Source organism: Gymnodraco acuticeps, unplaced genomic scaffold (genome assembly GCF_902827175.1).
Source record: "Gymnodraco acuticeps unplaced genomic scaffold, fGymAcu1.1, whole genome shotgun sequence".
Classification (NCBI taxonomy): Eukaryota; Metazoa; Chordata; class Actinopteri; order Perciformes; family Bathydraconidae; genus Gymnodraco; species Gymnodraco acuticeps.
The window spans coordinates 19,361-44,745 of NW_022990966.1; the positions used below are offsets into that span (position 1 = coordinate 19,361).

The 25,385-nt window shown below is 43.0% G+C and overlaps 2 protein-coding genes across 3 annotated transcripts in view; one reads left to right on the forward strand and one right to left on the reverse strand.

The window, feature by feature from the left end:
• Positions 1-3,246: 3,246 nt before the first annotated feature.
• ghsra (growth hormone secretagogue receptor a) lies at positions 3,247-7,252 on the reverse strand. Its single transcript, XM_034235268.1, has 2 exons — positions 6,071-7,252; positions 3,247-5,842 (listed from the first exon to the last, which is right to left on the reverse strand). The coding sequence occupies exons 1-2, from the start codon at positions 6,897-6,899 to the stop codon at positions 5,529-5,531; spliced, it is 1,143 nt and encodes a 380-aa protein (XP_034091159.1). The 5' UTR covers positions 6,900-7,252; the 3' UTR covers positions 3,247-5,528.
• Positions 7,253-10,259: 3,007 nt separating this feature from the next.
• Positions 10,260-25,385, forward strand: part of pld1a (phospholipase D1a) — a 50,992-nt gene continuing 35,866 nt past the window's right edge. Inside the window, exon 1 of one of the 2 annotated variants that reach the window (XM_034235271.1) lies at positions 10,260-10,324. The gene's annotated coding sequence lies outside the window, so the exon portion shown is untranslated. Of the gene's footprint in view, positions 10,325-11,840; positions 12,013-25,385 lie in introns of those variants that run through there. The other variant, XM_034235269.1, reaches the window with a different exon arrangement.

The following is a 25,385-nucleotide window of genomic DNA, read 5'->3' on the forward strand; positions in this document are numbered from 1 at the left end:
CACCTGGGGAGAGGCTGCACCTGGGGACAATCAGGCTGCACCTGGGGAGTCAGAGGGAGAAAAACAAACCCACAACCACACAAACACTACGGCACGTAACAGTGGAGGAGAGTCCTCTCCTGTCAGACTGAGAGGATCTTATAACGTCAGCTCAGTGAGGTATGGACTAGTGATGGCGAGATGAAGCCTTATGAAGCTTTGAAGCTTTCCAGCCAATTGGTTCGCAAAAGGGTTCATCTCATGAGGCTTCATCATGGGCTTCATTTGAACACAAACCCCCTGTTGGTCAAAGGGTGTAAAACAGGCAGATTGGACATCTCAACAGTGTGCTCTATCTCATACCGAGTTCCCATTGAGTAAAGCCTTAGAATACCTCTAAACAACGAACATTAAATCATATTTTCATGTTAACAATATTGTTTTTATTCCAGTTGAATGATTGTGATTGAAAAGCCTAAGGAGGCTGGTAAACATTGCAAAGAGGGATTTGTATTCCTTACTAATATTCATAAACGTAACCATGTTGTAGCCGGAGAAAGGCTAAACCATATCAAAGAATACATTTATTAACTACATTATCTCATTTAGCTGTAGCTTTTATAAACAACAAAAAAGACGTATTGACGAGTCGTTGAACCAGGGACCCTGCGATCGTGAGTCAACTGCTTTCCAGCTGAGCCACAGCACACACGCTAAATCTCCCTGAAAATACTGTAACATATTTATTCCTGTATTTATTCATTCATGTTTTTTTTCCTACATTTATTTATGCTTGTATTTATTTATACTTATGACATGTTCCGACCTCTATATAGGTGAGGTTTTGAGCTCTTTTAATTCCATCGTGTCACCGGGCCCGGGTACAGGAGGGGTAATATCGTTCTTATTATACATCCATGGGTATTATGAGCGTTGTGGTTCAACGGTTCAACCGATCTGAATCGCTTCGTGAAGCAGTCACGTGGTATCGACAGGCAGCGAGGCTTCGTTTGTCATCGATGACGTCACTGGCCCAAAACGATACAAGCCTCGATACATGCTTCACAAAAAGCTTCGGGGATTACTCGACACACGCTCCGAAGCCTCGGAGCAATACGTAACATCACTAGTATGGACTCTCTCAGTGTTTAGATAGTTCACTTTAGTGTAAGTTATCTCAGTGGGTCTCAAACGGTTTGGTCACCATTTATGTAAGTATTTTCGAGGAATACCTTTATATGATCATTATAGTTGTTAAAGAGAGAATAAATGAAAAACGGGTATGAAATACTATTGGACAGTAACACAAGAATACAGTTTAAAAGGGGAATGATTAGTAAAATATCCATAAAGAAAAAGTAAATCTGTGTACAGTTCTGTTTCATATGGATGCTGAGAGGTGTAGGCTATCCATAGATCTCTTCATTTTGCTCTCAAAGTGCACCAGATTGATGCATTTAACTTCAATATTTAAAAAAAAATCTTCCCGGGGCAGCATGCCCCCAGACCCTCCTAGAGGAGGTTAGGTCCACCCCCCACCTAAAACATGTTCACATGGATAGGATACTAAATACATTTGCACACTTTGTATATGGTGGCCTATGTCCATATCAAATCAAATCAAGTTTTATTTATATAGCACATTTTTCAACGATTTTTGGTCGAGCCAAAGTGCTGTACATATAATAAAAAATAACCTACAGTAAAGACACTTTACAACAAATACAACAGCACAGTTTGTGCAGAATATCAGTATGAGAAAACGACACCCTCTGTCCTTATATGTTTCTGTTTTGGTGGTCGTGCCATAACTGTGCATGTACAGTATGCACAAGTCATAGGTGTGCTATACAATAGCACTACACCCCTGCAATGTGTGTGAAAGACAATAGACTTTTCAGCATGTTTTTATAAATTGAAGTTGCGTTGGTGTTTGTGTGTTGGTTGTTGACGGCAGTGTGTGCCCCCCCCTTGGTAAATGATTGCCCCCCCATTCGATTTGTTCTAGAGCCGACCCTGACGCTGTATAAGCTCCGACCGTCCACAGTCACAACAACGGCCTATACAGACATAAATAAACCAGCGACTGTATTCGCCATGACACAGACAGTCTGTGGTTTGAACTTGTTTAACTTTTGTCTAGTTTCTGCTAACAGCTAACAGCTTATGTTGGTTTTGTGGTTCACATTATAGATGACGTCACGGCTCCGCCAGCTTGCATTTTGCATCTCATACCTGCTGGAGACTAAAAGCTACCTGATTGTCTAGTGCAGGGGTCTGTACCTGCGGCTCCGGAGCCGCATGCGGCTCTTTAAGCCCTCTACTCTGGCTCCCTTGAGTTTAGACAAAATAAGAAGGAAGTAAAATACAAATATTTGTAGGATTATTTATATTTTGTTGCATGGTTGAAAATGTTTCGTATCTTGTATTTTGAGGTGATACTGACACATAAATTAAAAAAAAAAAACGGTTTTAATTAGGTCAACTAAAATATGCGTCACACATCCTGCTACAGTCCCGCACCAGCGCCTTTTCTTGCAGGTGAATAACCTGACCCCCGGCTCGATGAGCGAACTCTGGATAAATCAAAGAAAAGAAAAGTATCGGAGGGACACAGAGGGTTTAATTCTGCGTGGACAGAGTTATCTGCTTTCACAGCAAACGATGCTGGCTTACCGGTATGTTTGATATGTGGAGAGAAGTTGTCAAAGGTGTTGCAGTATTTACGTGTTGGAGGAAAAACACGGAAGAGGAAGACAGCTAACGATGTTCAGTCATAATTCAATCACAACTGTTTTTAGGGTGCAGCTATAGGTTTTATTTATTTTAAAGTAGGGCTGTGTATTTTTTTTAATTCTCCTTATACGAGTTATTTGTTTATTATTAGAGGTAAACAGTTTTCTATAATGGAATAAATAATACATGCAAACAAACTGTAGCTTTTGTCTATAATATAAAAAGATATACAACGTTACAGGCTATCAAGCTATCAAATATGTTTTCCGTCTCCAGACAAAAAAAATTGGTGGAAAAGGGGGCAAAATGGCTCTTTTGGTCAAAAAGGTTGCAGACCCCTGGTCTAGTATGCTAGCATGAAGAACACAACTTAAAAAGAAAATCAGAGTAATTGAGTTTTTACTTTTAGAAGACCTTATCATTGACAGATACAGGCAGGAGATATTCCCAGATGAATACAAAAAAAGTATGATACAAGTGGATTTTTACTCTTTTAATGAAACATTAAGATTAATAAATAGTATGTCATGACATCAGTATGTACACTCATTTATGAACAGATACATTCTTGAGAGAAAGGAGGCCATGTTTTGAAACCCAGTGCAGATTGGTGGAGGCTGCTGCGGTGATCTGCTGAAACCATCTGAGCATCGAGTGTATAACATCACAGAGCATCTATTTACAAGCACATCATCACTTATTTACTTTACAAAATGATATCACTCACATTTCCATCAGTTGAATACATTGAAATACATTTTTTTAACAAAAATCTATTTTCAAAACCTCCTTGTAGATGGTATAGGTTTTCACATTTGGCCCATTAGCATCTTTCTATTACAGTTCGCACACCATCATGCAAGTCACCCATCAAAACGTTCCACTGAGCACCCATGCAATTCTTCATTTGAAACATTTGGTAAATCGATAAACAAGACAATATTTAAACATTAAAGATGTCACTGCATGTGTACACTGAACAGTTTTGGGGAACAATTCATGCCAAATGTAAATGTAAGCATTGATGGTAAAAAATCAAGTTAACTTCAGATGATTTCGATAATTTACCAAAGATGAACATTGCAAACATCACATACAAAAACACATTTCTAAACAAGTGACTGAATGAACAATTTGCTTTGTGTGTTTTATGATTGGATGCACAGATTAGCACATTGTCCTCGCAGAGCAGAAACAATGATGTAAGTTACGCAGGTTACTGATATCAGCACACCTGGTGGTGAATTGAAAAGCGGGTCACAAGTCTTAGAAAGCTGAGCAGACAACAATAATCACCAATCACTTTCCTTTTGTCTTAGGAACCAAACTTAGGCCCCGTCCACACGGAGACGGAAACGAACCAAAGTCGTTTTCAAAAAAGTCTTCCATCCACACGGAATCGGCTCAAGAAACGTGTCCGTCCACACAAAAACGCTGGAGACGCTGTAGTACATATGCCGGGCCTGTAAGTGGCGCTGTACTTCCGCCACAAAATACACCAAAAGCAGCGAATAAGAACCCCCGAGCATGGGCATAAGGCATAAACAAACACATGAATGTCCACTTGTTGCTGATGGTTGTGGTAGAGGAGCTGTAGATTTTGCACTAACATCTGTATGCGAAACGCATCAGCAATGACGCGGGAGAGGCGGGGCTATGGCGTCATCGTTTCAGGGAATGATAGGGCGTACACCCGGAGCCGCAAGCGTTTCGTCCTCAGACCTACCCACTTTGGGAGCCGTTATCAAAGTGTATCGGATTCGGGCTCCGAATCCGCGTTTCCGTTTCAGCCTCGTTCGGACTAACCGTCTGTCGATAGAGAACATTAGCGGATTCAACTGATATCGTCTCTGTGTGGACGGGGCCTTATACTTGTTAAAACATTTGTTACTTTATGATAACTGCTTAAACACTGATGTAAATTGTCCTTTCTTCTGAAGATTTCTCAAAATAGACCAGAGCCTGCAGCTTGAATGAGTATAATTACAAAATGTCGTGACGTAACAATGTCTTGAAAATGTTTGCATTGTGTATATTATCTAACAACCCTAAAATCGACCTGCAGTGTGGCTCCCATGAACCAGACTCCACTCTCGATTGGCCCTCTTTGGCAGCATCAACAAAGCATGGACTTGAATTTCCAAGATACAGGGCGTTCAGTATGTCACAACATCCATAACAGTATTTTTACATATTCACACGCTCACATCACAGAAAAAAACCTTTCAAAACATGACACCTGGCATACAATACACACTTTGAAATACTTCTATCTGCCTCTCTTATGCCCCTGCAAGCTCACGCACACACACGCACACGCACACAGTGCACTTCTGCCCCTCTGAAGGAGTACAGAGCAGTGCCACAAGTTCTACAGTGCTTTCCTTGTCATCCAGAGTATGAATACAATATAAGGCAATTGTAGACGTCTATTATATTGATTTATGTGAGGGTAGACGGGCAAGAATGCACCTATGTTCACATTTGGATCAATAAAAGCACTTTTGGCTGGTGTGTATTTTGCACTCCACCAGTCGAGCTTATGAAATGCTGCTGAGTGTGTTGATGAATACTTCAGGGCACTTGCTGAGACGATCCAACAAACAGAAATTGAAATTATATGAATGCAGGTTTACAAAGTGGATAGAGGCATGCAGCTTTTTGGTGATTACCACTTTTCTCCTCCTCTGTTTCTTTAGTCAAACAATTGCCTCGCTCATGTACAGAGCAGTTTTTTTTGTTGACAGGAATAATGACTTTAAGTCAATGTTTTTAACGCATGACTGACAGTGTTTCTAATTATATCAAGGCGTTTAGAAGCTGACTGTGGATTCCGTCCAGCCGTTCAAGCCGTCTCCCTTCAGGGTGCTGGCTGTTCGGCTTCGGGGCGGCTGGCTGTCTGTCAGGCCGAATAGACGTGCCGCTGCGCACCGGTACTTCCAGGACATGGTGTTGTAGAGGATGGGGTTGATAGCGGCGCTCAGGTAGAAGAGGACCACGGACACGAGGCTGCAGTACTCGGACACCACAGACAGCAGCGGGGACGGTGCGTCAAGGGAGCGAAACTGCAGGTAGCGACCCACATGGAACGGCAACCAGCAGAGGACAAAGGCAAGCACCACCACAACTGTGGGTGAGGGAGGATGAGAAGTAACGAGAGAGAGAGAGAGAGAGAGAGAGAGAGAGAGAGAGAGAGAGAGAGAGAGAGAGAGAGAGAGAGAGAGAGAGAGAGAGGTCTAATTAATACAAGATTATTACTTTATCAACAGTTGCAACCAAGATAAAATGTAGTTGTAAACTTTGCTTTTTCATCTTGTATACCAAGCTGCGTAATTTGCGCGCTCTCCAAACTTACCCAGCATCTTGATGGTCTGCCTGTTGCTTTTGTCTCGGTGTGCCACACGGGAGCTGATGGTTGTCTCTCTATGTCTCTGCCACAGCCGACGACCAATGAGGCTGTAGAGCACTGTGAGACAGAAGACCGGCATGAAGAAGAAAACAGAGCTCAGCCACACCATGGCCCCCATCAGGCCTGACTCCACTGCGAAGTGCGTGATCTTACACTCCCTTGTGTCCCCGGGCTCCAGGATGTAGCCAGTCTCATTCATTTCAGAGCTAAAATGTGGCGACATGTCACGCTCCACTCCCACCATGACAAACACGGGCCCTGCGCTCATTACAGACACTGTCCAGAGAACAAAAATGAGGGCACGAACCCGCCTCTTGGTAACCAGTGCCTTTGCGCGCAGTGGGAAGCAGATCGCCAGGTAGCGCTCCACTGACAGAGCAGTGATGCTCAGGATGGTGGAGTAAGTGCATGACTCCGAGACAAACTGAAAGAGCTTGCAGAGTGCGGCGCCAAAGCGCCAGGGCCTGTACCTCCACATACGGTAGAGGTCCAGTGGCATGCAGAGGAAGATGAGAAGGTCTGACAAGGCCATGCTACACAGGTACAGGTTGGTGGTGGTGCGCATATCCCGGTACATACTGACCACCAACATTGTCATGACATTCCCTGTCACCCCGACCAGAAACAGGAGCGTGCAGGCGATGGTGATGCCCGTGAGCAGGGGAATAGAGTAATAATTGAGAGGAGGCAGCTCAGCGGTTCTTGTTGCGTTGATGGTCTCCTCCCAGCAGCAGTTATGGGAGAGGAACTCCGAGAGATTGGGCCAAGAGGGCATGCTGTCAGTGCGGTTATTTACGGGGCCGTGCCTGGCCCTGACTGCTGCAGGCACCCCGGGTCTGGGACTCCTCACAACCCTTGGTGCTGCCCTTTAATCCCATCATCAACATTTGAGCTGCGGAATATAATGTCAAAGGTTGGCAGCCATGCGTAAAAACAAGATCCTTGCGCACGTTGAAAAGAGGTTTGGCTCACAATACTTAGCGGACAAAGAACTTCAGAGATCATCCAGGGAGCAGATAGTCCTGTCCAGAGTCTGAAACAAACATGAGGCTCTAGGTCGATATTAATGATCCACAACTACAATGTCTGGAGCAGAGAGGCAGGTGCAAAACTAATTTTAAAAGTGTGTAAACTACACATCACCAACCACAATTCATGCGGAGGTGTATTGTAAGCTAAACAGCTGCAGCCGTAAAACTTCAGCCCAAACATCTATTATCTAAAAAAGAAAACAAGTGATCTCCTGTGTCCTTTCCTTCAGTGACTACAGCAGCTGAGCGCTTTAGGAAAAATGAAACATGAGAATCCTGTTTGCAGTTCCACAGAGTTCCCATCACCAGCAGCGTGTCCTTTTTTTGCGCGTCAGACAAAACAAAACAGTGAATCTGTGGATGTCTTGCACCCGGCAGCATGTGACGGTGAGTCAGAGGCAGGTCCTCATGATGCGGCAGAAGCAGCTGTGAACATCTGTCCATGAAAAGGGCACCGGAGCTCAAACACAAACGGATAAACAACAACCACGGAGAAAACAAATAATGTATCACGGAGCGGAGAGAGTTTTGTAGTCACAAAAACAAAGAATGAACGACGCCTTGTCAACATAATCATGCAAATAGAAGTTGAAATGATCAAAGTAGAGTTAAGTTTAAAAAGGCAAAGAAATCCCCTCTGGCTTTTCAAATCTGCTCCTCTATGTATACTGCTTATCCAGTGTGTGAGTCCAGATTCCTAGTGAGCAAAACATCCTACAGGTGAAGTGGTGCTGCCCAAGTGAGGGTGATGTGGAAGTCCGCATTGAGCCCAGTGCTGCAACGCCACCTGCAGGTACTTTAGGGCAGGGATGACAAGGGGTTAATGCTCACCAGCACCAGACAATGTGTTTAACACCTTCCTTCCAGAGAGCATCTAGGGAAACAGGAGACACTTTTCAGAAAACTCTCCCAAATGTGAGTCTTTTTTATTAGCATGACATCCAATGACCACCTGGTCCAAAAGTGGGGCTTCACAGCTGATCCTTCAAGGTGGGGAGTGAAAAATACACTTTCCCCAAAGAGAGCAATTTAGTCATCGTTGTAAAAATGATAAGATTCTATCTGGCTTTTGCTTCTAAAATTGATTTGTATATTATTATTATTATGTTTTCTTTTTAACCCTCCTGTTGTCTTCGTCCCCCCCCCCCTTACTTTGGTGTTCGCAGTCAAATTTGACCGGTCCTGTTTTAACTGCTATTACATTAACACAAAAACCATTAATCATCACCAAATTTAATTTAACAACCTTTTTCAAACTGTAAATATTGTATCAGAATACTGGTATACATGGAAAACTGCAGTAAATATACAAAGAATAGACACTGAACATGTATTGCGTGTGCCAGGTGTGATCCATGTGGGGGGATGGGCACATAAGAGCGGGAAATGTGTCAAATTGTTCTGTGTGTGTGTGTGTGTGTGTGTGTGTGTGTGTGTGTGTGTGTGTGTGTGTGTGTGTGTGTGTGTGTGTGTGTGTGTGTGTGTGTTGTGTGTGTGTGTGTTGTGTGTGTGTTTAATTCCTTTTCTTTATGGCGGTCATTTTTGACCGGGAACACCATGGGTGTTACAAAGTTGACTAAATCATCCAAAATTCAATGAAAGTGGTGGTCAGTAATTGTATGTGTTCAAATGTCTACTGGGAAGGATATCATAAAGCCTTAATGCAATTGAATGTAAAACAAAAAAGTTATGATTGATGAAATTAGTAAATCGGTCAGATTTGACCCGAAGACAACAGGAGGGTTAAAGAGCCCTTTGGTGTAACGCTTAGAAAGTACAGGTTGTTTCCCAGTGGGATTTAATCTATGATGCTTTATATGTAAGAGCTGGACCCTTTTTTTCACCCCAATGAAAATCCAAAAATAAATGTGCCCTTTGTGGTATGAGAACAGAAACCATGACGATATCAAATCCTGCCTGCTGTGCTGTATAGCTTTATTTGCAAAGAACATTGAATACAGTTGTATTCAGACAAACTGCTATATATTCACAGTATGGAGTACAGTAATATTTCAGCCACAAACAGTTGCATAATGTATCATAAGGTCATAGAAGAGTTAGTAACTTACTAAACTACCACCAGAATATAAACATCACCCTCCAATATCTAGCAAGATAGTTGGCTGATTTGTCAAAGGCAGCACTCTAACAGAAATAGTACTTTTATAGGTTTGTCTAAAGGCTCTCTGCCAAACTTCATACCATAGGGTTTAAACTGGATGTTCATGTATTTTTATACTGATTAATAATCATTGTTGCTGACATTATTAAAATCTTTAAAAAATACATTCAGATACACTAAGTGCGTGCAGAAAGTAAATGAATATTGTCCCATTAAATTACGATATCTCTAACAAAAAGTTAACATCTTGTTTCTTATTATGTTCCTAATCTTTGAGTAAATGTATTTAAATATGAGAAATAAGGTTAATCTCATTAAATGTCAATTGTACTAGTCAGAGACAGGCAGCAGATACTGATACTTTAAAGTTACCTCTTACAAAATGTGACGTTTCTCCTCCATTTTGATTGAACTTTTTGGTATGGTATAAAACAACTTAATTATAAATATAAATAACAGGAACCAGGTAAAAGTGGGTAAATTATTCAGCCATGGCTATTTCTCCAAGTATCTTCAACCAGCTAGAAAGCAGTCATTGTATGATAAGATGTCAAAAGGTCTGATTTAAGTCTTAACTCAACAGGAAATGTAGTTGTTTGAAATCCTGCTATCGTAACAAAGTCGATAAAACTGTGGGTATAAGACTGTAAGATTCATAAACCTTGTTACTGTTATTTCTTAATGGCTGAATTAACCACTTGCTGGAGTCCTTACAAGTGAAGAAAACAAACCATTTCAATCTACAGGTCGGTGTTAATATCTTCTAAATTACAGTAATGCCATATATTTTTACTGAAGTGATGTGATCCTCATTCATGCTTAACATATTGTTATCTATTGCCCTTTGCGCTGTGTTTATGGGCAGATACCATTATGTTTATGACCTCTGCATCATGACGTGGGTGTGTCAGAGAGAGAGATAGAGAGAGAGAGAGAGACAAACAGATAAATAGAGAAAGAGAGAACCGGAGATCCTAATAGTGGGAGAAAAAAAACGACAAGCGGGACACTTGTCAAAGCTTCTGTGAGACCTTTTCATCACGTCTGGTATGTATCTGGCTGTCATACAACATGTAATGTGCCTCCTGACTGTAATGTGTGTGAGTGAGTGTGTATTTGGCATGTGTATATTTGATGTTCAGGAGAAACATGAACCTTTGACACCTGTATTATGTAACTAACTATTGGCAAACCTAGTGGGACAACAACAGTAGGAGTTTAATGCCATTTAAAATAGGCACACATGTAGTGTTAATCTGTGACTCTTTTTGGATTGAAAGGCGCAGCTATGACAAATATAATCATTACACCCATACAGATGTAATAATTAGGCAATGAGGATCACTGATTAAGACGTCTGGATTCGACTTAATGAAGTGTAATTATGAACCAATAACCAAAACATTTCAATGATACTAGATAATAGTCAAACAAGCTCGAGTTAATGTATTACTTACATAGACGAAATTGCAAAATTGTACACTTTCTGGGACAACAGGAGGTAATAACAGCAACATTTTGTATTTCCACAGAAATGTCACAGATGTATTTATCAGGAGAGCTTTTTCTGCTTGGTCTTTTTCCGGCTGTAAACTGTGTCTTGTATGTTTGATGGTTTCATCCTTGATTTCTGTCTTTTTATCTCTCTTTATATCACTGCATTTTCTGTACTAGCATTACATTTGGTATGGTGTCAGTCCTATTTCTCTGTGGTTCCTGTGTACGTGCTTCAGGAGTGTGTCTGGTAAAGTATGTTTTTGGTGTCATGTTGTCTGAACTCTGCTTCCAGGATGTGTTAGTATTGCCCAGGGTAAAGTCCCTTCCTGTCCGTCATAGGGAAGAACACACCATTTGGCAGCTGTAACGGTTTGGTCTTTGGGGGGTGCAGTACACCTCTTCCACCACAAGATGGAGGAAGAGATGTAATGTTCCTGCTTGAACCTGTGAATGTGCATGAGTGTTTGTGATTGGCAGCAAGACTAATGAATGGTGTTTCACTACAAGTGTGATATGAGTGTATATTTCATTAGATCAAAGCGCATTCATCTGAAATATTCATTAATATGGGTACACACAACTTCATCTAAGTTTTGCCGTTATTGTTTGTTGTTATTGTAAAATAAAATAAATGCGTAGGCTATATGGGCTTAAAAAAATAAGGCCATATAATATTTGTTATGTTTTATTTTACAACCTTATCATAAAATAAGATAAGTGTTAAATAGTTGTATTGCTTGGTGTGCAGATCAACAATAAAAGGCTCATCATACATGCATGCAGACATACAAATGTTATGGAGGACAGAAAAAAGCCAGATAAACAAACAATGGCCAAATGATAACATACAGGGAGAGTGAGAAAGTAACAGTGTGTGAAATTATGAGATAATAGGCAGGGGGGGCAGTGTCATTATTTTCTACCCAGAGGTCTCCTCCTACTTCACTAAAACTCCAGAACTTGTTTACAACCAATGAGAGAAGTGTGTGGGAAGAACCCGCGTCTGTGATTGGTCTAGACTAGTTTCATAGAACCCTCCCTTCCTGAGGAGTTGGAGCGAGTTCAATGTTAGTTTTTCTCAGCCGCTCTGCCTGAGTTACAGAGGGGAAGGAGCTCAGGACTAGCTGTGTGTTCATCGGTATCTGCTCTTCTTCAGAGAGAGTCTCTTAGTGGTCCATTCAGAAAGAGGATTGACCAGACAAGGCACCATGTGGGCTGCATGTCCACAGAAAGAGCAGGTTGGTAATGTCTCCCTCTCAGTTTTTGTCTGACGGTTCTATTTTCGACCATGGGCTGTCGGAGATATATAGTGTCTCTGTGACACTGTTTGGGTCTGGTCTGTCAGTGGGATCATGGAGAAGAATTTACAGTATGTGCAAGTGTGCCTTTATTCTTCCTGCGCATGTAAGTTTGCATCAAGGTGATGAGGGCAGTCCTTCATCTTTATCTGCATAGCAAACATGTATACTGTTAATCCTAGTGTCTGGTTATGTTGGACATATGTGTGTGGAGATGAGTTTCTTGGTCCTTCAGTCGAGGGTGTTAACTTTCTATTCAGGAATTCTGCAACAAGAAGTGTGTTACCTGCTGTTTAAGCTTGCACAGGTGTGTGTAGTCCTTCTGCGCGCCCCCCTCACCTCTCACACCCTTTTGTTGAAGTTAGTTGCTCCAGCTGGAATGTCTTGGGAGGACTGGAGATATTTAGCTTTTCTTTCTACGCTGCCTCTCCTCCCAGACTCTCCCTTCTCCTCTCTCTTCTTCTGTTGTCTTTGCAACTGAATACACATGATACCTCTGACATTCAGCAGTCTTCCTTTTGCACATGACCTTAAGACGTTACCGTTGTGCAGCCAACACACACACACACACACACACACACACACACACACACACACACACACACACACACACACACCATGTATACATCACTTCAGGGGACATTAAATTGACTTACATGCATTTCCTGGAGACTTATCCTAACCTTAACCAGAACCAACACATGCCTAACTCTAACCCTTACCCTTAACCTTACCCTTACCCTAACCCTAATCCTAACCTAACCAAGTCTTCACCCTAAAATTAATGATTCCCCTCATGGGGACCTCCAATTTGTCCCCATAAGGGAAGCCAGTCCCCACACGTGACTATGTAAACAGATTTAGGTCCCCACAAGTATAGTAATGCTAGGACACACACACACACACACACACACACACACACACACACACACACACACACACACACAACACACACACACACACAGTTGCTCTTACTGTTATTTCTCTCTCAGGTTTTAAGTGTGTGCGCGTGATGTGTGTTTAACTCTATCGAGCCTTTCCATGGGATTTTACCCTGCTCAGTTTGTGATATCAATCATTAATGTGGACAGTGGGAATTTAAGTACTCAACCACCTATTGCTCTTTCAAGAAGTTGTGTAACACAAGTTTTATCTTATTGCAATGTTCTACTGCTTCTCTGCAAGGATTTGCATTATTTTTAGCCTGGCATGCAGTTTTAGTGTGGTGAATTCATTCCAGATGTGGATTTCTGTCTCGTGCCCCTGCTATATGGTGAACCTCTGTCAAAACCAACAAACTCTGTTGTGAGTTTCCCCACCACTGTCTCAAAAAGGATACCTTCTGGATGATTTAAACATTATGTGTTCAGCAGACCTTGTTTCTGCAGCTTCCAATAAGTCGTTTCATAGCTACTGAAAGAGAATTGTTCATACTTTCTCAAAGATATATTTAGGTAAAGCTACAGTGACAGCATTGATTTGTTGCTTAAAACAAAGCAGAAGATACAGGAGGTTCATGAGATGCCGAAATAGAAGTGATTTATTTATATGGTGAAAGATATCACTATGTCATTTGGCGCTCAGACCATCATTAGTATCTTCTTGCTTTTGTATCTCTATTTCTGGCCCATATGTACACTCCTTAATATAGTTTTGAACTCTCACATGTTTAGGTCCATGGACAACCAGTTTAAAGTGTTTTGTTTTAAATGTTAAAGTTAGTTCACCCAAATCCAAAAAACGCTTTTCCCACGTATCATTAGTTGCTTCATGCAATGTGATGGAGATAACTTGAATTTAGATTGTTATGCTAGCATGAGCAAAGAATATGTGCAACAGTGACACAGTTCCAGTAACATTTCCATTACTAGTGATAAACAACAGTACACACTTGTTTCCAGTTATAATGGGGACTATTTATCGTTAAAAAGTAGTTCCAGGACTGGTCATTGTTTCTAGAAAGACAAGTAGCTGTTTTAAAACGTATTATTAATGTATGGCTGTTTGCATCACCAATTCCAACTCCATTGTTTTGGTGGTAAGGCAGAAATCGAAGTTGCTATGTCAACAGCTGAGAATAGAAAACCCCAAACTATCTTTATGGTCAGATAACAGTGGAGATTGTAATTTAGGTAAGAGCCTGAATGTCTTCTGTCCTGCTATTGTAATCATGTTGAGTTAGAGTCACTTTAGTGGTTTAGTAGTAGTTTAGGCATTTCCCGGCTCTGACTTGGCCGCCCTGGTAGCTCTGAGTCAGGCTTGGCGTACAGAGAGAGAGAGAGCAGTTCCATCACCCCTTCAGTACAATGATGCCTTGTTTTCCCGCCGCAGAACACAACTCTGGCAACGATGACGTTTGGGGCCTCTCTTTTTCTGGCATCTACTGTATGTCTTGCTTTCTCTGCCTGTCTGACCATCCCTGTCCCCCCATCCATGGTGTGAAGGATTAGATAATGGGCAGCTTTAGTGTGGGCAGAGAGAGAGGTGTCACAGACCTCTTTTATTGGTTCCTTCCTCCCCTCCCTCCATCTTCTCCTTTTCTCTCTGTTTGTACCATCTGCGCCACGAGGAGCTTGGCACCACATGTTCTGTGAATGCTAACTTTATTGTATGTGTGTGAGTGGTTATTCAAAGATGGCGTCTCTGTGTATGTATGGCATGTTTACAATGATTTAAATCTTTCACCACAGTACCTTGTAAATGTCAAAGCTGTGTTATCACACATCCTGGAATAGATGACGCATCTCATAAGTTATCTATTTGTCTGAACACTGATGGGTAATCAGTTACTGCACCTTCGCTGTTATTGACATACTGTAGATGCTCATCCCGCCTCCAGTGTTCTCTCCAATAATTTGATACTTTTCTGACAAGCAAACCTAGTGTAGTGGGACAAAAGTAGGAGTATCTATCGGCTGCCGTTTAAAATAGGCACACATACATGTAGAGCTTATTTGTGACACTTTATGGATTGAAAGAAGCAGCTATGACAAATTATGTAATAATAGAGTGACGCGTCCTAAATGTCACGATCTGTCTGTGTTGTGTTTTGTCTTGATCTGTCTTTGGTTTCCTGTCTGTGTTGTGTTTTGTCTAGATCTGTCTTTGGTTTCCTGTCTGTTGTGTTTCCCTCCTACCTGTTTTCCTGATTGTGTTCACCTGGTGCCCCTGTGTTTTCGCCTCCCTCCTCACCTGTCCCTTGTTTCTTTGATTAGTCCTGTGTGTATTTAAGTTCTTTTTTTTCTGTCTGTCTTTGTTAGATCCTTGTTTGTCTGTGACTGTGTTCACGGGGTAGTGTTCTGTTTGTCACCTAGTAACCTTAGTGTTCTGTTTGTCTCCTAGTAACCTTGAAATAAAGGTATTTTCTGTTCAATCTGCATTTGGGTCCTGCCTGCTTCACTCACCTTGACAGAAGGATCTAACCAAAAATGGACCCAGCAGATTATCCATTTGAGGTGGAATTACAAAATGTTACCTTTTTATTGGCTTGCTGCTATGATTGGTGGAAGGGAGCGTCCAGTGTTCGGCAGAAGGAGGTAGAGGCGCAACTTGTTGGCAACAGGGAAACCATGTTTATTGAGGTTCTTACCTGGCTGGATTATGGACTTCCTCCAGACATGTGATTCCCGGCCTGCTAGCTCCAGGCATGCTAGCTCCCTGCCTCTCAATTCCCAACCTGACACCATACGTCTCGGTGTGTTCCGTCTGGAGTCAACCCCTGCTTCTTCCCCATTTCCTGCTCCTGTCCAGGAGCCGTTCTCGGGTACTCGTCTGGCTTTTGGAGGTCCACTGAGCCTCCAAAAGGCTCCTAAGAGAAGGAGTCGCAAGTCCAGGCTAGCAGCCCATGCCCCAGAAGCCATGATTTGGGCTCCAGTACAGGCCCCAGCAGCCATGGTTCCATGCTCCAGTGCCAGCCCGCACAGCCATGGTACCGTGCTCCAGTACCATCCCACACAGCCATGGTTCCGTGTTCCGGTTCCGTGCTCAGCAGCCATGGTTCCTGCTCCGGTACCGGCCCACACAGCCATGGTTCCTGCCCCAGTTCTGGCCCCAGCAGCCATGGTTCCGGCTCCAGAACCGGCCCCAGCAGCCATGGATCCGTACACCAGTACCGGCCCACACAGCCATGGTCCCGACTCCAGTTTCGGCTCCAGTGCTGGCTCTCCGGCCGACGCCAGCTCCCCGTGTCCTGTCGGTGTACCGGCCGACTCCAGCCCCTCGTCTCCTGTTGGCTCTCTGGCCGACGCCAGCTCCCCGTGTCCTGTCGGCGTACCGGCCGACGCCAGCTCCCCGTGTCCTGTCGACGTACCGGCCGACTCCAGCACCTCGTCTCCTGTCGGCGTTCCGGCCGACTCCAGCCCCGCGTGTTCTGTCGGCGTACCGACCGTCTCAAGTCCCCTCTCGAGTCCCCTCTCAAGTTCCTTCTCAGGTCCCCTCTCGAGTCTCCTCTCAAGTTCCTTCTCAGGTCCCCTCTCGAGTCTCCTCTCAAGTTCCTTCTCAGGTCCCCTCTCGATTCTCTTCTCGAGTCTCCTTTCGAGTCTCCTCTCGAGTCCCCTCTCAAGTTCCTTCTCAGGTCCCCTCTCGAGTCTCCTCTCAAGTTCCCTCTGGAATCCTCTCTCAAGTCTTCTCTAGAGTTCCCTCTCAAGTCACCTCTCAAGTGTCCCCTCGAGTTCCATCTCGAGTCTCTTCTCGAGTTCCCTCTCAAGTTCCCTTTCAAGTCACCTCTGAGTCCCCTACCCAATGTCCTGGTCCGTTGGAGCTTTGGTGGTCCTGCCAACTCCGTGTCCTGTCCCGTTGGGGGTCCCGCCGACTACTCTTCTGCCGGGGGTCCTGCCAACCCTATGTCTTATCCCGTTGGGGGTCCCGCCAACTACTCTTCTGCCGGGGGTCCTGCCAACTCCATGTCCTGTCCCGTTGGGGGTCCCGCCGGCTACTCTTCTGCCGGGGGTCCTGCCAACCCTGTGTCCTGTTCCGATTGAGGCCCCGCCGACTACTCTTCTGCCGGGGGTCCTGCCAACCCTGTGTCCTCTCCCGTTGGGGGGCCCGCCGACTACTCTTCTGCCGGGGGTCCTGCCAACCCTATGTCCTGTGCCGTTGGAGGCACGCCGACTACTGTTCTGCCGGGGGTCCTGCCAATCCTATGTCCTGTGCCGTTGGAGGTCCAGCCGACACCTGTTTCGTCTGGGGTCCTGCCAACTCCATGTCCTGTGTCGTTGGGGGTTCCGCTAAGAGTCCTGCCAACCCCATGTCCTGTTCCGTTGGGGGTTCCGTTGGGAGTCCTGCCAACTCCGTGCCCTGACCTGTTGGGGGTCCCGCCGACACCTGTCCCGCCGGGGGTCTCGCCAATACCTGTTTCGTTGGGGGTCCAGCCGACACCTGCTCCGCCGGGTTTCCTGCCAACACCATATCCTGTCCTGTTGGGGGTCCCGCCGACACGTGATCCACCAGGTTCCTTCCAACATCATGTCCTGTCCTGTTTGGGGTCCCATCAACACCAGTCCTTGCTCCGTCGTGGGTCCCACTGACACCAGCCCATGTTCCGTCCAGGGTCCCGTCTACGCCTGGACCGCCAGGGGTTCCACCAGCTCCTGCCCGTCCTTGTGCCCGACCCACTGATTCCCCAGCCGCGGCCTTCGCCCTCGAGCCCGGCCCCCTGAGTGCTGCGGTCTTCGCCCTCGAGCCCGGCCCCCTGACTCTTCCAGCCGCTGCCTTCGCCCTCATGCCTGGCCCCCTGAGTTTGCCCGCTGTGGCCTTCTCCCCTTTATGAACTCTGCCTGGCCCCCGGGCCGTCCGCCTGAGACCCCGACCACGAATTCTGCCTTGCCCCCGGGCCGTCCGCCCGAGTCCCCCTTCTCGGCTTCTGCTGTTCCCCCGGGCCGTCCGCCCGAGTCCCCCTTCTCGGCTTCTGTTTTGCCCCGGGATGTCCGTCTGAGTCCCTCCTCCGGTCCTCCTCCACCCACCCTATTGGACGTTGTTGACTTTGTTTTGTTTTTTCTGGAATCCGTCCCTTGAGGGGGGGTAACAATCTGTCTGTTGTGTTATGTCTTGTCTAGATCTGTCTTTGGTTTCCTGTCTGTTGTGTTTCCCTCCTACCTGTTTTCCTGATTGTGTTCACCTGGTGCCCCTGTGTTTTCTCCTCCCTACCTGTTTCTTGTTTCTTTGATTAGTCCTGTGTGTATTTAAGTTCTGTTTTTTCTGTCTGTCTTTGTTAGATCCTTGTTTGTCTGTGACTGTTCACGGGGTAGTGTTCTGTTTGTCACCTAGTAACTTTGAAATAAAGGTATTTTCTGTTCAATCTGCATTTGGGTCCTGCCTGCTTCACTCACCTTGACACTAAAACCTGGAAGCAAACTTCTTCCGGTTTCTAAAACAAAAATCATAAATCTATCGATCATAAATCTATTGATTAGATTTATGATTCGAAAATTATAAAAGTAGGGTAGACATGTGGATATTACATTACATTGCATTTAGCTGACGCTTTTATCCAAAGCGACTTACAATAAGTGCGTTCGACCAACACGATACAAACTTGAAGAAAACAGAATCAGTACATCAGGTTTCATAGACATATTGAAGATTGAAGATATTATCCGGCTGAACAAAACGTGATCTGTCTCTTCAATTTGTGTCAACCACAGACCTTATCTCGAGCTATTTTCCAAAATCCTATGGAGAAATGAATTGTTTTTTGTCGAAGGAACCGGAAGTGGTAAAATGCTAACTTACTTCCGGGTTTTAGGATGCGTCACTGTGTCACTCTATTAAGCAATGAGGATCACTGATTAAGACGTCTGGCTTTGAGTTAATGAAGTGTAATTATGAACCAATAACCGAAACATTCAGCTTAAACTGTCAAAGTGGTTTATTGATGAAATGCAGTCACTTTTCTATAGTCCTTCCCTTGAGCCACAGATTTATCTTTTTCCCCTTAAAAAGGTACACTGTCATTGTTTGGCAAAAGGGAACGAGAACGTTTCAAGATTCAAATGTTTATTGTCATAACATATACAAAACTAGGGTGTAATTATGTAATGTATGAAAACTTAAATCGCAGGTTCCTCAACAGGCAGTCATTGTCCTTAGTCCCACCCTCATGTTTCTGGCATCAGAACCCCTGAAGTTAGACTGTACTTTTTCTTTGCAGTGTCTCTTTGCTCTGCTAATATCTCTAACCCTAACCCTAACTGCACCCTAATAATAATAATAATAATGCATTACATTTTTTATTAGAGCGCTTTTACAGGTGCTCAAAGCGCTTTACAAGTACACATTACACATATTAGACATGTAAGAGTCATTACTGCGGACATTACCCACAGGAGCAAATGCGGGTAAAGTGTCATTACAAAGTGTCTAATACATTCATAATTACTAATGAAAGATGTATTATCAAAAGTCCAAGTCAACTTTATTGTCAATCTCAAAATACTGTTTCCCACAGTCCCGAAGTATAAAAAACCACACATTAAAATGCAAGAACTCAATAATTACAAAAAAACACAAAATAACCTTTAAGTAAGCAGGATATATATATATATATAAAAAAAGATGATGTACATAGTGCAAATGAGAGTGCAAAAATGTCCATAGCAGCGTAAAAGTGACTGGTGCTGGGTTTTTTGTGTGGGGTGTTAAAGTCCCGGGCCAGTGGGGGCAGGGTGGAGAGGTGAGATAGACGGGAGGGGGTACAAGGCTACATTTTCTAAATGTTCTGCCAAATATACAATTTTAATCATAATAAATCTTGATAATAACTTGAAATATGACTTATTCTCTTTTCGACTTCATACTTGTATTTTTGGGTTTCTGCTGGAACATTTTTGCATGCCATTGCTTATATGGTATCCATCATTTTTCTCCTATGATCTGTCTGAATATCTGAATTCCCTCTCCTTCTGAAACGCTTAATCTTAGTGCCTGTCTCTTAAAGCTCCGTCCCGAAAAAGCCCACTCTGTACTATTGGCTTGCCAGAATAATAAGACACACTTTTGCAAAGATGCTTTTCAAGCCTTGGTAGGAGATACTCAGATTGGCTGCCTACAAAATCTGACAGTATGTGGGTTTAGTAGGCAACCCAAATGTACAGTATGTGTACACAAGCACTGAAAAGACAGTTTATACTATTTCTCCTTAAACAGTGAGGGAAACATTTGATGATAATAATAATACACGGGATTTGTATAGTGCTTTTCCTAATGCTCAAATACGCTTAATATGCATCGAGTGATAGTGGGGTGTCTGAATTCCTCCTAAATGAGAAGTTAATCTGTATGGCCACCTAAGACCCTTCTACCAACAAGATGCCCTAAAGTAGCAGAGGATATTTTTGTGTTTGCATTAGAATTGTAAAAATTCTTATACCTTGGCTGTGGGTGAGAAAAATGCTACTGTTTCCTTGTTCAAGATTTGGTTTGGTATCATGTAAAGTTCACATCTTCACTCCCAGCACTAGCCCCAGCATGGCGAGTTCCCACCCTTTAGACAGAATCAGATTACTGACACATCCCCATCATGCTGCCTGCTTTTGTGTAAGAGTACACAAGTAGTGTAATGGCAACACAAAAGACAAGTGTGTAGTATGTGTGATCATTTTACATGAGAACCAAAGGCCTTCCCACACGGTTCACAACAGTTTGGGAGTGAATCTGACTTTTGGCTGCTTGACCAGAGATAGCAAAAGTACACACATCCTTTACTCAAGTAGAAGAACAGATACTCGTTTAAAAATACTCTAGTAAAAGTACTGACTAATCTTCTTTGCTCAAGTAAAAGTAAAGAAGTATGGGCTTTGAAATGTACTTAAGTAAAAAGTACCCATAACTAGCAGTTGTTTTAAAGAGTACCTGACCTCCCTTTATATTAATAAAACAATAATGTCATTGTTAGCTAATGAATGTTTCCATGCTGAACAACGGCAACATGACAACGTTTTCATTGGTCCCTCTTCTTTAGAGAAGACCAGGAAATGATGGATACACGGATCGTGTTCAAATCAATAGGCACGCAATGACTCTAAATAATAATGATCACGCACCAAACACACATTCAAACTAAAGGAACCAGCCTGTTTTGAAATGTAAGAAGTAGAAAGTACAGCTGTTTGTGTTAAAAATGTAAGAAGTACAAATAAAAAGTCGGCAGAATAAGAAGTAGTGGAGTAAAGTAGTGATACCAGAAAAATGTACTTAAGTACAGTAACAAAGTATTTGTACTCCTCTACTTCCCACCTCTGTGCAAGACACACAACTTCCTGACTTTATTTTGGAAAACAACAACCTAGCATTTGATAGGGAATGTTCTTCTGCCAGAGTGACCTGTCTTTGTTCCCAAGGCTCATGGGTCCTTTCATTATACAGGAACAAAGCCGCTTAAAAGACTCTGAAACAAAACATAAACTAGAGCACGTCTCATCTTCTTTTCTTACAAAACCTCAGAAGGAAAAGTTTTACCTTGTGATAAATCTCAGGAGGACAGACGGCACGAAATAAGAGACTATAAAGGCAAATCCCAATGAACGAAAATAAACTCACCTTGCCCTGCTTGCTTTTGACTCATGCGATCTCAGAGAAACATCAATGGGTGTAAATTAATGTGAGATACTTTATTAATGAATGAAGAGGATGTTAAATACAGTATTGATTGTGGATTAACCTGGTGTCCCACAGTAACTATTACACTTTTCGTACCACTATCTAACAAGCCTTCATTTCAAAGTTATGAATAAATCATTAACTAATGCTCTTTAAACAAGTGATAAATCCTTCACCTTATCGTCTCTGCGTTGCCACGTTTGAGAGACAATGACAGTAAAGTCTTTCTGATAAACGATCAAGTCTGCAGTTATAAAAGTCAGCGCTAATAAAGTTCACACAGTAAAAGTAGGTCACCAGTAATCATAAATGTACAAGCTTATAATAAATATATAATCATTTACAGCTGTTCCTTTTAAAGGAATAGTTTTACACTTCAGGAATGTCCTCACACATTTTCCAAAAGAAATGTTGGATAGAAGATTGATTTAGTTAAATTTGAAGCTTACAGCTAGCACCCAGAAAGCTTAGCGTAGAACCAAGCATGACAACTGGTGAAAAGCTAGCAGGCCTCCATCTTGTTTGTTTAATCCGTACATAATCACAGTGTAAAAACAACAGAGGATAATACAGTATATTGGACTATTTCTCGGCTAGGAGCAGTGACTTAACTACTAATTGCCCTCAAACAGCTCAGAGGTTGAAACAAATATTGTAGAAGATGCTTGTTCGCTTTGTAAAAAGGGGAGTTGACGCATTTACACTTGGGTTTGGTACAGGTTTAACAATCAAGGTATGACCTGTCAAGCAGGTCAAGCAGCCCTTAACAGCAGTCTATTTGATGAACTATAAAGACATTCTAAGAGATTTATTATAACCTCACAAACCAAAACAAGTTCCCATGGTTTTTACTGATAAAAAAAAAAGCAAAATTATTAATTTAATAATGCAAAATGCCATTAATAAGAAATTATGATGGTAGCTTCCACAAGTGGTCCCTTATTAGAATGTGGTATGTATATGGTTTTGTTCTTTGGTGGTTTATTATGTTCTAGGGCAGCTGTGTCTGTGAGGTAGTGGAGTTGTTTTTCAATCAGAAGGTTGTGCGTTCGATCCAAGCCCCTGCAGTCTACGTGTCGATGCTTGGGCAAAATACTTAACTAAATACTTAAATTCTTAAAGTTTTAACGGTGTATGAATGTTATGGCGCATTTCCACTATAGCGCGGTTTAAGCGTGCCGTGCCCGGCCCGTTTTTGTTTGCGTTTCCACTAGGCGTAGTTCCGGGTAGCGGGTACTTTTTCACAGTTTTCTGGCTCTCCAAAATCGAGGTTCTGTCCGGGCCAACAACCGGGCTGAGTATGCTAAACTAGTGAGAGAATCGCTGGCAACTACAACAAAATGAACATATTTTACCGTGATTTAATTGTAATACACATTTCAAAATGATGCCGAAGTAACAACATACTGATACCGGTTAGTAAAAACCATGAATTAATGCTTTGACAAGTCTGCAGACAGACGGCAGGCGAAAAACCCTTTAAAATGTTTTCTAAATGGAGATCGGCTAAGCTAACGTTGTATATACTCCGACCGTCCACACTCATAACAACGGCCTATACAGACATAAATAAACCAGCGACTGTATTCGCCATGACACAGGCAGTCTGTGGTTTGTACTTGTTTAACTTGTGTCTAGTTTCTGAACAGATATGAGGAGCTGTGAGCTCTGAGGGCTAACAGCTAACGGCTGATGTTGGTTTTGTGTTTCGCATTGAAGATGACGTCACAGCTCCACCTGCACTGCGTTACTATAGTTACTACCCCAGTTCCTAAACTGTAATGGAAATGCAGCATAAAGTGAGCCTAGCCTAACAAGGTCTAACGAGGCCTAGCCATACCGTACTAAACCGAGCGAAGCCCTGCAGTGGAAAAGCGCCATGAGCTTCCTTGAGCTGGGGGCACCTTGCATGGCAGCCCCTTCCTCTGTATGAATGTGGGGGGAATGGAGGAATGATGACTTGTAGTTGTAAAGTGCTTTGAGGAGTCTGGAATAAATGCAGTCCATTTATCATTCATCCCCAAAGCCGTGGTCTAACTTTTAAGTTAAATATAAGATAAGATATTACATCCTTCTTAATGGATTTGGTATTATGAGGAATCAAACATAGCAGCATGTTCTCAATGGCTCTGTGGTGTGGGGCGAAGACTATTTTACCGTTTGTTACATGTAGAAAATATATACAAGTTCCCTCTTTGCTTTAAGATGCCTCTAAGACTCTCTCTCTCCACTTTACCAAACCTCCACATTTCTCCCACTCAACATTCTTTCATTTTCTTCTTCTATGCGTTGATTCCAACTAAGTGACATTTAAGAGGCATGGTAGCTCGTGAAGGGAGAGGCGGACACTCTTCGCTGCTTCTGTTGATATTTATAAACACCCAACTTGCTGGCTGTTCAAACTATCACCATGACAACAGGACAGGAAGCAGGAAGTAGGCAGCCGTCCATTGGAATGGAGTTGAGAGATAACTCCTGCAAACTCCTAGTTTCATGGCTCTTCTCACCATCGCTCTGCTCTCCCATCAGACACGGAAACATGACCAATGCTTTTGTCCATGCATGTGCGTGCGTGCGTGCGTGAGTTTGACATCTGACTCCACACATGCAGACATTCAAACCACATGCAGCATACCAGGTCCCTCTGCAGTTAACCTCTCAGTGGGTCAAGCCTGTGGATATTCTTAGAACAGGAAGATAACTGCAACGTCATAAATACTTCTGAAATCCATGATTATATTTCCACACAAAAACATCAGCCATTGGGCCTTGCTGAATGTTATGACCTTGACTATATCATGTATGTCTACTGAGACCAAGAATAATATAATGTTTTACTGATTTTAGGACGTATTAATATGCATTAAGTTGCTTTCTCTTGGTTTTAGGAATCGGTTTTACAGTTACACGGTGGAAATATTAATCCAAAGACAACTGCATGATCTTGTATTTGTTCCTTGTCCAATTGTTGGATCACAATGAAATATCGGTGTATGAAATGTACGCTCTTTATGCAGGTCGTAGAGGTCTGGTTGCATGGCTCTCCTCTTGTTTTCTTAAAGATGCCATTCCTTTTTCCACCTCCTACCCCTGAAAAGCTTGCTAAATGTGGCTGCAGACCTATAAAACTGACAGATGAGGTGTCAGTAGGGCAATGTGGCACTTGCAAGAAGCCCGGGCTGCATTGCAATTTTGTTATGAGTCCGGATAGAATTGTCTTGCGGGTATGTGGGCACTATTCTATATATAAACTAGATGGGCTAAGATGTCCCACTTGTCTTAGCTATGTGCAATATCCTCTTCCTCACTGTTGTCTCTCAGTGCAAAATATGGCCAAGCAAAGTTACCTCATTAGAGTCCATGCTGACTCGACAATGGACACACATGCTCCGCTTAATAATTTTAAAACATGATTCAGAATCATGTCATTATTTTTTACCATCTTTTTTTATCAAGTCATGCAGAATAATCCCATTCAATATCACCCAGTTCCTTCTTCAGGGATATAACTGAATGAGGAAGTGATCAGACGAATGAAGACAGTAAACTATTATTGTGCAGTCACTGAAGGCAGCTGGTGGCTGCAGGTGACTCTCCTGACGGTCAGAGCGTGTTGGATCTTGTTCTTTGCAGTGGGAATGTTTTACTGTCTGGCTGTTGTCTCTTGGTGAACGTGCTCCTGTGTTACTTACTTGTCACGAGCATTTTAGTTCCAAACT